The sequence below is a fragment of the Numida meleagris genome, chromosome 5 (genome assembly GCF_002078875.1).
Source record: "Numida meleagris isolate 19003 breed g44 Domestic line chromosome 5, NumMel1.0, whole genome shotgun sequence".
Taxonomy (NCBI): domain Eukaryota; kingdom Metazoa; phylum Chordata; class Aves; order Galliformes; family Numididae; genus Numida; species Numida meleagris.
The window spans coordinates 51,780,870-51,792,307 of NC_034413.1; the positions used below are offsets into that span (position 1 = coordinate 51,780,870).

The 11,438-nt window shown below is 43.8% G+C and overlaps 1 protein-coding gene across 3 annotated transcripts in view; it reads right to left on the reverse strand.

Moving 5' to 3' along the window:
* The window catches only part of ITGA6 (integrin subunit alpha 6), a 41,217-nt gene extending 40,753 nt beyond the window's left edge, over window positions 1-464 (reverse strand). For 2 of the 3 annotated variants that reach the window (XM_021400198.1, XM_021400199.1), the window contains exon 1: window positions 203-464. In XM_021400198.1, the coding sequence (XP_021255873.1) occupies window positions 203-363 (161 nt within the window). In that variant the 5' untranslated portion in view covers window positions 364-464. The remainder of the gene's footprint in view (window positions 1-202) is intronic. The other variant, XM_021400200.1, reaches the window with a different exon arrangement.

An 11,438-nucleotide genomic window follows, 5' to 3' on the forward strand; every position in this document is an offset into this window, starting at 1 on the left:
CCCGTCCGCGGTCGCCGCTCGTTTGCCCCCGGCTCCTCCCCGAGTCCCGGCGGCCGGCGCCTCGCCGCCTCCGGTTGCCCCGCGGCAGGTACCGCCCTCCCCGCCGCCCCCCGCCGCCAGGTGAGAACCCGGACGCGCCGCGCCGCCAGGGGCAGCCTCGGCGGCGGAAGGAGAGCCCGGGACGAGGCGCGGCGGCACTTACAGCCGTTTCTCCTGCGGCTGCAGCTGCCGGTGCATGGCCAGCGAGAAGCCGAAGAGGCTGCCCGGCTCCCCGCGCCGGCCGATCACGTTCTCCGTGTCCAGGTTGAAGGCGCCGGCCAGCCCCGGCAGCAGGAGCAGGTAGAGGAGGAGCGCGGCCGCCATCTGCTCCCGCCGGCACGAGAACCTGCCGCCGAGCGCCGCCGCTCCCTCCGCGCGCCCGTCGCGCCGCGCCTGATCCCGTCCCGTCCTGCCCCGCCCCGCCCCCCTCGCCGCGGGCAGCCCGGCCCCCGAGCTGCGCTCTCGCCGAGCGCCCCGAGCCGCCGCAGCGAGGGCGGCGCAAAATGTCGGCCGGGTCCGGGGCGCCGCCCTGCGGGGAGCTCGATCCGCCGCGCCCCGGCCCTACGGCCGTGCGCTTTGAACGGACAAAAACCTGCGGGCGGGCGGGGCTGCGGCGGGCGCGGAACTCGAGCGCGGGGTGCAGGGGCGGCAGCGGTCCGGGGGAAGCTCGGCGCCGTGCGCGGGCGGCGGCCGCGTGCGTCGTGCCTCGCCGGAACGCGCCGCGGGGCCGAGGGCAGCGCCGTCCTCGGGGGCTCCCCCACCACGCCGGCCTTTGAGGCTCTTCCGACGGCACGCTCCTTTCTTCTCAGCATTTCCTATCCTTAAACAGATTTCTTATCCCTACACTTTGTTTGAAAACAGTATCTTCCCTCGTGCTCTCACCCGTAACTCGAAAGCAGAGCTGCAAGCATACCTTAACACAGCCCCGCACCCAGGAGAGGCATCGGCCTGTAACCCAGGTGTGGCTCAGGGCCGTGCCTCGGGGAAGTGAACGCAAGGCTTTAACACCTTCCAAGTGCCAACGGCAGAACAATGCTTGTTTTCCAGCGGTATCTCAAACAGGAACAGAGAAGCTCCTCTTCACACAAAAGGTTCCAGAAAAGAGGGATAAAGAAAAAAAGGAATAAAAGCAATTGTGCTCTCGCACGTTGGTATTCCAAATAATTTCTGCTGGAACAATGCTACGCTCCCTGGGAGTTAATCCATCCACTTTCTCCAGGGTGTTTACTCCAGGGTAACTCCATGTATAGACAAGTCTTTGGCTCAGGACCAAAACACTTGATCAAAAGAGCAGAAAACACACCAGAAATGTGCATCTAATATGAAAACAAAACCTGTTGTTCAGTGAGACTCCCCAGTAGTTACTACTAACAGGAACTGTCCCTGCAGGCTCCTCACGCCTCACTCACAGCCTTAAGCTCTCGCCCCATCGCTAGGCAGGCACAGCTGTGGCAGAAGCACGGCCGTGGCGGAAGCACTGCCCCAGGTTTGGCTGCAGGCACACAGAAGGAAGGTTCCGGACTAATTACAACAAAGCAGGCTTACCGCAATCCCCATATTTCACAGTCATTAGCAAAGATCTGAAAACAAGTCTTTTAAAAGGGTGTTGATGTCTGTACCGAGATCTGAGCAGCGTGGTCTTAAGGAGCACTTAAACACGTATGCTTTTAATACTTGTACGGTAGCTATAGTTACTTGTTCAATAATACTTGTGCTCAGTAACTTCTGTTAGGAGTCACAAAGTACTGCCATCCCGAACCGTGCACTGACACGCACCATGTGAACAATTCTGGCAGGAGCTGCTGACTGCTCCCTCTCCCCCACCAGCACTGCCTGGACGCATTTCACTGCTTTGTTACCCACAGACCCCGCTGAGGGGAAACAGTTCTCCTCTCCAGAGGCAGCAGCACATGGTTACACTGAAGCCTGTCTCAAATGACCACAGCAGAAACAAGAACAGACTGTACACAGCTTGGAGTTACCTTGGATGGTCTCTTGTCATTTTGTACTATTATAATGCGTTCTATGTGAGGAGAGGGGGAAAAAAAAAAGTCTGAAACAAAGTCCATATCCTTCCTTCCCTCTTCCTCCAAAAACCCTGCACTGTGGTTTATAGATAACACACATACCTCAGCAATTCCTCTTCCGCACCACCTACGGGTAAAGAGGCACCAAGGCTAGATACAGCAGCCTGTTAAGCAGCCCCTCTGCTCTGCATAACTTGGCTGCTTTAAGGAAGGCGATGGCCAGATCAAAGTAGAATTTCTTTTTGTCACAAATGCTTTGCCATAGCCAAGCGTTCAAGCTGGCTGCCGATTATTGGCATGCTGGTACTCAGCCAGGTGTGTTCACCTGCTGCGTCCATGTATTGAGCAAGCCTTTGTGCCAGCAGTACTTTCCTCCTTCATACAACTGCACAATTAATTACAAAGGATTAAAAAGAAATAAATAAAAATCTGGAAAGTAGAAGAGGTGAGATGGAAAAGCTACAGCTTGGCAAGATGCTTTAGGCTTTCCCTAGGAGGAGGGCAAGGAACAATGCTTTGCATTTCTAAACTTTTATAATTTATATTAGCAAAACATACTAGGCACAAAAAAACGTACAACTTGCAGTGTTCAGCTGTGCAGTCTTAATGCAGCTCATCTAATGGTCCTGAAAAGCTAAAATATGCAAACATCCCCTTCATGTTTCATCATTAAAAACGCTCGATTTTATAATCTATATAATTCCAGATGAAAGATTGATACAGGGCAAAAAAGTCGGTTTTCTGTGCACGCTCTCACACTACAACGTTGTTCCAGTTCCAAAAGTGAAACTAGCTGTAAGGGTTATTAGCCTGCATCAACATCCTGGATGGTTCCTGCTGAACGCAGCACACACAGCACAGAACTGCTCCATCCTCCACATTTTTACTGAAAGGATGCATCCCAACAGCTACAACAAACAGCTGAATTTTTATGCAGCCAGGCTGCTGGATCATTCACGCTGGTATATCCTCAGTGCATTATGGGTCTGTGTCAGCAAGGTTAGGATGAGCAAACAGTGATGCAGGAGATGAAGGAGCTTATGCCAGTGATGGAGATAAACTCTTCAATATCATATAAACAAAAAGTTCCAGCAGTCAAGAAACCAGAGTCTCTGAGTAATTACATTTACACACTTCGTGTTCTGAAGTATTCAGGACTGATTCTTATACAATTTGTAACTAAAGGAAGATTGTCTCAATCTCTTTTACCACCTTTTGAGAAAGATTTTTAAAAAGCTCTTTTCTTTTTTTTCTTTTTTTTTTTTTTTTTTTTTTTTTTTTAAATCAGAGGAACTTCAGTTGCTGATTAAGGTGTCATGTTCTTACAACTTTTCGTATCCTGCTTGGAGTCTAAAACAGATAATTCTGCCATTGTATGCATGTTTACAAAGTAAGGAACATGCTGCCTCTGCAGATAAATTGTTTAGAGTTAGATATATTTCATACTTAGTCATTAAGTCAGACTTCTAACATTTAGTGTCATGGTTTTAACATTATATCTATAGGTAATACAGCAATACATTTGAGCTGAAAGAAGAATTTCTGTCCAGATTCGGAAGTTTTGCTGACACTGAAACCCACATTACACAGCAGGTGTTTAAGCTTTTTACCAGAAGAGAATATTTTTCCACCCACCCCAGTTGTCAGGTGCATTCCTTTGACAGTTTCAGAATGACTAGCCTAGGCTGTTTGGAGTGTAAACATCTCTGTAAGCATTCCAGCAGGAACCTTCTGCACATAGCTAGGCAGGGATCAGAATGCTGGTGACAAGTGTGACCTAGACACCATACTTTGGATTGCTGGGGAAGGAATTAAGGATGTTTCTTCAAAATTACTGGTAACTGAGGCACAAAACCACAATCATTGTGAACATATTCATGTATTCTAATTCATTGGCCACATACAGGGGGTATCTTACATAGCAATGTAAGGGTAACCTAAGCTTAGACCTTTTTATACATAGCATAAGCCCCTTTGAAGAGGAAAGGGGAAGCTTTACGAACAAGGTATTCATAGGACCTTCCTGGAAACTCTCCCCAGGAACTTGGGAAGAAAACTAAGTCTTCATGGGCATGCTTTAACTCCATCAAGAACCAAAAAATAAAGTCCACTGCTTGGGACAAAGCACGTGTTCTTCTAGCTTACACGGAGTCTGACTGAAGGGCCCTTGGCCATCCCTGATAGCACAGCTCCCCACAGCCTTGGCAGGACTTACCTCCAAAAGCTGCAGTGGGCTGGATGCACAGGGCCCAGCCCCAGACAGTGTCTGCAAAACACGAGACCAGGAATTGTCACTGGGGGAAATCTGCTCCAGGTCACTACCTCGCCTGTTGTACTCGCACAGTGGTGCTGAGACCCCTAGCCACAAACTGGTAGAAGCAGCTCCTTGTTCCTGACCACGCTTGCTACAGCTGCTGCCATCAATGGTCCTGGATCAGCCTCAGCTGAGAAGGCAGCTGGGGGGGAGGAAGGGAGGGAGGCGGGGAGGGGTGCAAAGCCCAGGCAGTTTGCACACAGGTTTCCAGTGATAGATAAGAACAATGGAAAATAAATAAATAATAAATTTTAAAAATGCTGAATCTCAGCAGTTAGGGATAATGAGAAATCTGTCCCTTAGAAAAAAAAAGATTAAAGTTTTTAGTTTTTCACAGTCTCTAGCAGTTCTGCAGTTTTGCTTATACAGTCACCTTACTCATATGCCAACCAGGCTGCCCACCTCTGATTCAGCAGGAGCTGAGTTCAAGACATGTTCCAACACAGATTTCAGACCCCTGGAGGCAAAGCCAGCAAAGGCTGCTTCTCTGGTCAAGGTTGGAGCTAGCAGCCTCTACTTTCCTTACCAATAAAAGTTTTTGGTTTTTTTTTTTCATTTTAAATAAAGTCTAACAAATGTATTCACGTTCCTCTTTACATTAACATCCTGAAGAACAGATTGGACAAGCTAGAGCTGACTGCAGTCATCTTCTTTTATTACTTTTTTTTTTTTTTTACTTCCTTTGGATCATTATTGTGCAGTGCTTCTCTGAACAGTTTCTAGTTCGTATTAATCTTAGTCTTTTAAATCAATACATAACAAACAAATTCCATCTTTGGTTATCTTAAGTCACACTTGGTAACATGCTCACTAACAATACAAATTTAAATTACGTAAAGGCTAAAGAGAAAGCCCAAAAATAAAGTTTGTGAAGGCCCCCTGTCAGGATTTGGGCTGCTGACTGAATGACAGTCAAGTTGTTCTGTCTCCCTGCTCTGCTTGGGTGTGAGCACTGAGAACACACTGTAGTTCTACTGAGCTTCCTTCTGAGCAAAGCACCCTTCTGTTTCTGGAGCTTCCGGTTATTAAACAGAAACAAAGGATTCTTTAACCTTCAGACCAATCTACCTGTCGTGTATTTTTTTTTTATTACATACAAAAACTATTGGATACTTTCACTTTCTCATTTAGTCCAACAAATTAAGAAGCTAGGAAAAAAATAATCAAGAAAATCTGTTATCAAAGAATTTTTAAATGCCATTTTTTTTATCCAACTACTAAATGTGTACATCCAAAGGTAAACTGAGGATTGTCACCATATGCAGTAATTTCCAATTAATATCACTGTTTAATTATTAAACAGAAGCTGTTAAGCTTAAGAAGAAAAAATAGTTTTATTCCATAATAAGACTGTTTGCATGGAGTTAATCAGGACCGATTTCATGTTTGAACAAGCACTACAAATGTACTCATACAAAAAAGAGTTCCTCTGCAGTTCCCGTTTTATTCAGTGAAAAAATTCATTGCATGACACAGCTGTGACCAGGCAGGCTGAGTGAGCAAATTGCAAATCTAATCAGTTTTGTGAAGGGTTTTTATGGAAGCTGCTGTGTTGGTTTCACTAGTGTCGAATGAACTGTTTGTTGCAAGCAACTGAAATCAGGGGCCGGGGAGGAAGGAAAGGTCATTAAATATGAAAGTGCAAATGTCTGTATTGTCTTGAAAAGATTTCAAATGCAAGGTCTTAATAAACCTTCGCATACTTTGTTTTCTCACTATTTTTTCTCCGTTTTTCTATTCTTCTAAATTTCAAGTGCCCTGTGTAGCAAAAGACAAAACGCCCAATGCCTTCCAGGTAATCAAGATCGAAGGTGCAGAGTTTTAAGCAATTATTCCAATACCACGTGGACGTGTACTGGATGATCTTGGAGGTCTTTTCCAACCTTGGTGATTCTATGATTCCAATACCATCATAAACTGGTAAAAGATTATGGCACAAACATACTTCCAAATTCATATACAGTAACTCCTCTGATGCGTATTTTCAGGCCATCATTTTCTTGGTCAATCTCTCCAGATAAATTTTTCCACGAGAAATTTTCGAGTGCTAAAAATCAGTTTTTGAACTTTCCAATGGCAATCTCATTTAAACAAACCCAGACTTGCATGGTAAGAGGAACCACTGTAAAATTCAATTTGTAGTAAACTACACATTTTCTTATCCTGTAATTAACTGTCCCTGTGCAGGGCAGTGGGAGTTCTCTGCCTGTTTGTTTACACACTTCTAACAGCAGCAGTCTCAAAGAGAACACCGGAAACGTAGCAGAGCTCATTCCATGCATCAGTGACCACAAACAGCTGAGAAAGGTAAGATGCTACAGTCAGAGGGAGGTTCTCTCTGTTTTCGCTTGGATTGTTCCTGTGATTTCTCACATAACACACTTAGATAGCTTTAATTGCAGGCATGTGATTTTGATACATACTACACAAAACATACATTTTTCAGCATAAAATCATATTGACTTCTGTGAATTTCTGACCACACTCAGTGAAACACATGCATCAGTTACTATTGTTCAACTCTTTCTAAAGTCAATTGGCATCTCCAAGGTCAAGGTCCACTTTTAAGCAATTCTGCAACCTAACTGGCAGTTAGATCAAGGCTTATTTGACCCCTTGCAAATAGATGTACACTGACGCATTTTCTGTGGATCTGTTCTTCACATTAACCAAGTAAAATGGAGTTATTCAGCAGTAGTGTGTTTTCTGCGCAGAACAAAAAAAGGACCATCTCAAAGCATTTTCATTCCTCCCTCATGAGGTATAGCAGTATTATAATCTCCATTTCACAGTCTACTTAATGACAAGAAAGTGACACAGTATCACAGACAAAAGCTGCAGCGGAACCCACTACCAGATTCCATTTCTGGATTCTCCCTCCCCAGCCTCACTTAAGAATAAATCTGAAAATCAACAAGTTCAATTTTGCACAGCTATCAGCTGCTGAGCTGGGGTACCAGAAGTTATACACACTTGACTGGCATTACCCATCATTTGGGTAACATGCTGTATTAGGGGGAAAAAAAACGTTATGCTGTAGGCAACTACTGTAATGCCCCTCATGATGTTCCATCCCCTCATCTTCAGGAATTTTTGCAGTGCCTTATGAGTTACTGCGGTACTTATCAACGAGTAAGAGTTTGGAACAGAAGGAATATTTTTGACACCACTTTGTTTTCACATAATATTTGAAGATCTCAGCAGTTTGCTCTGTTCCACTCCAAACTGCAGTATGTCAGTTTTCAGGCCCTTCACTGTCATCCCTGCAGATGTAACTGATCTGCCTGTATTTGGGCAGCTACAAAAAACAGATCCACCAGGTGTGCAGCAGCTAGAAAAAAAAATGTGTGCAGATGCATGTCCTGCAGACAATAAACAGCAACCAGCAGATGCCACAACTACTTGCTGACCAGCTGCACACGGCAGGGCAATCACCATGCAGTGGGATCAGGTTGTGGTACAAGCCTGTGCCTGTCAGCACTGACTGCAAGCCCTTTGGATCCTGTGTTCCCAAGGCTGCATGCCAAGTTCATTTCAGCCTCAAGATGCCAACATGACAGCTGGTCTGGGAGAAAAGAGTCAGGGTACCCGTCTTAGGTGGAAAAGTTTGCGTCGTTCAACAATCTGTTTGATAGCAGAAAAGAAGCTATTACTGGAGATAGTCAATTCACAAGCATGAGTAACCACTGACCTGCATGCAGAACCAAGTATGGATAAAGCACAACAATTAACATTTAAGTCAGTTAAGAAACGTAGATGTTTAGGCAACATATTGGCCATACACAGAAGCCAAAACATCGTGAAATATGAAGATAAAGATACCCTATTGTAGATATGAAAAGCTGACATACATTTGGAATTACTCCTACAGTATTATGTGGTCTTCATATCAAATCGCCACATTGCTTAGCAGCAGTTCTGCAACTTCTTCATGGCTGGTGGGTGCATGGCTTTTATTCCAATTTCATTTTCATTGTAATTGAAGATATTCATTATTTACTTCAATTTCAGTGGTGTCTTGTTCAATTTTATGATATGGAATGCTGTGTATTTATGTTTCCGCACATGCATTCCATTTTGTAATTACTGCTGCATGCACACGGTCTTCAGGTGATCTGCTACTTTTAACTGCCAGGTCCTGCTCCCTATCTCCAGGTAGCCTGTTGCTATTTGAGGTACAAAGGAGAAAAAGTGGAACGCCACAGTCCACTGGAAGAGTTACTTTAACACACACTTGATTTACAAAGTACTTGAACTCTTTCATCTTTTGTGGATAACATCACACAAAGCATTGAAATAACTTGGGTACCTAGAAGCAGTCTGACTATGGCAATATACAGATGCCACGGTGAGCCTGCATTCCAGTATGTCAAGCTAGGCCACAAAGGTATGTTAGGTATCTCCACTCTAGCACAGACCTGCCCCAGTGCATCCCTCAGAAGCCCTTCCCTCTTCCACTGGCCAAAGGTGCTTTTGCATAAGGAGCGCAGGAACACATGGGCAGCTGCAGGTTGTTGGTGTGCCCCAGACAGAGAGAGGCTGAAAAAGCTGCCACAGCCTTTGTCCCATTTCCTGACATTTTACTTTATCCAAAACTTCCTCATCCTTTCTGGAACATCTGAATTCCTGCAGACTGCGTACACCTGAGCGTCCCATAGACCCACACTGAAAAGCTCATAGCAGGGCACTTGCAAAAGACGTATTTTCAAACACTGTAAAAGCCAGAAGTCTAAACATTGTGACTCACAGCTGCAGAGCTCCAAAATGCAGCCAGACTGGGCTATGCCAGTGGTGTCATGGAATTGCTGCTGGTGAGCTGTTTGCAATAATATTATAATGCTATGATAACACTGAGGTAATGGAGCAGAAACTCTTGAAGACTGGAAACATTATTCTGTCAGACCAACATAAGCTAAGAGGTATATCAGCAGGACACAAAACAACGTGAATATATTCAACAGGAATAAACATCTCTAGTAAGACTCTGTTGTAGAACAACCATAAGACTTCTTTCAAAAGACATTTCAGTTCTTCCTAATAATTTTTAATAGAAATAGTAAAATAAATGTTTTCAATGACATTTTGCTATCAAGCCTCTGTTATTCTGGCATCATAAAACATAAGACTTTCCATTCTCAGTACTAAGAGTGTTTTTGCCCTGGTTAGATTGAGGTTAATAACTAGCCAAATCTTCTGCTTTTGTTCTTCTCCTCATTATTATTAGTAAGTCAACTGCATCTTTTAGTATCTTGCAAGACAAGTTTCAACAAAGGTGCAGTGTGATTTTCCCTGTGATGAGTAGATCAAGACTGGAATACATGCCCACACGCATCCTCCACGATCAATCTGAGAGAGAGGGAGAGGTGGGGAAAGAGAAAGGGAGAGAGATGTTTACAACCTTTGTTGCACCATTCACTCGTTATCTCTCATTCTCTCTTATAATACATTGCCCAATGTATTATAAGATCATAAGTGAACAAATATTCCTTAGTCATCTTATTCATGATTTTATAAGTTTTTGTCATATCCCATCTCAATCACCTGTTTTCACACAGAAGAATTCTTGTCAAATTAGTTTTTCAAATAGAAATCACTATATATTCCTAAACACTTGTGGCATTTTCTGTGCTTCTATCGTTTCACTCTACCCCTTTCTGAGACAGAACTGTCAGAACATCACACACTTTTCAAGATGCAGCACAGACAGATTTATAGCAGTACTGTAATTATGCACTCTGTTTAATACGGTATTCTGTTCATAATTCCTCATTTTCTAATTCCCTTTGTGACTGCTGCTGAATACTGAGATGACAGCAAGACTAAGATCTTGACTCATCTTTGAACCTACAGGCTTACTGTCTCCTTTAAAGAATTCCAAGAAGTATGATGGCCCTTAGCAAGCACCATATTTCTCATGTATTCACCAATACTGATCTTATTGGAAATCCTATCTTGTTGCTGACTTTGAAGCCAGCTTAATTTCCGTAATTCTCCTGATCAACCTATTTCAAACCATTCTCAGATTTGAGCACTTTTATTCCTCTGGTACCATGATGACATAAGTGACAGTTAAAACTCCATTTCAGGGTGCTCAGCAATTTCATACATGCACTCCTTCCATTATCTCAAGAACAGTAAATCCAGCTAATACTGTACCAACTTATGATGCACTGGGCAAACAGGATGAACACAAGCACAGAGAATCCACACTTCCATGCTAATAATTGTGCACGTATGCACTGTTGGAACGCAAGCAATTGCCAAATCAGAGCCTAAGAGCTGCAAGCTGCTATGTCTTCCTGACCCTCAGTCTTATCAAGTTATGACCTCAGGAAAAGACATGTTATGAACTCAGAAGTCATGTCTGCGATTCAGAAGGTTACTAATATTTTCTCCCTAGCAACATCATGCCACAAATTACCAGCCAGACAGTATGTCTCCTCAGTATAAATAATGCCAAACGCATCTTCTCTTTTGAAGCAGGGTGCTGATGGCAACTGCCTTGTTCTTACAATTCAACTGACACCATCAAAATTCTCTTTGACAGCAAGAACCTTTATCCCATTAATTTCTTTGGGCCCCTGTTCATTTTCCAGCAATGACATCACTACAAAGCAACACCAGTTTTTTTGAGTTCTCAATACTACCTCATTGCTCAGTGTTACTGACTTCTCATCTGCAATTTCAGGAGCATTTGGACTACTGCTGTGCACTTGTTTCTTCCTTGTTCATAAAGCTCCTCATGAAAAGCAGTTCTGAAATATTTTACGAAAAGATATATGCATCTTTTATGTTTAAAAAGCTGCACAACTACAGTAAGCCAACACCTAAGTGCTTCCCTTGTCTCTACATGCCTTTATTAGAGACACATAACCCCAGGTGTTATTTATATGAATGCACATTCATAGCTATAAAATTCTCAGCAGTTCCATATTATCATACTTAGGAACTGCATAGATTGCTACAGATGCTTTTGGTTGAGCAATAACCTTCCAATAGATCAACCACTGTCACCACAAAAGAAGAGAGTTCTCATGCAGGCTTGTTAACCTCTACAT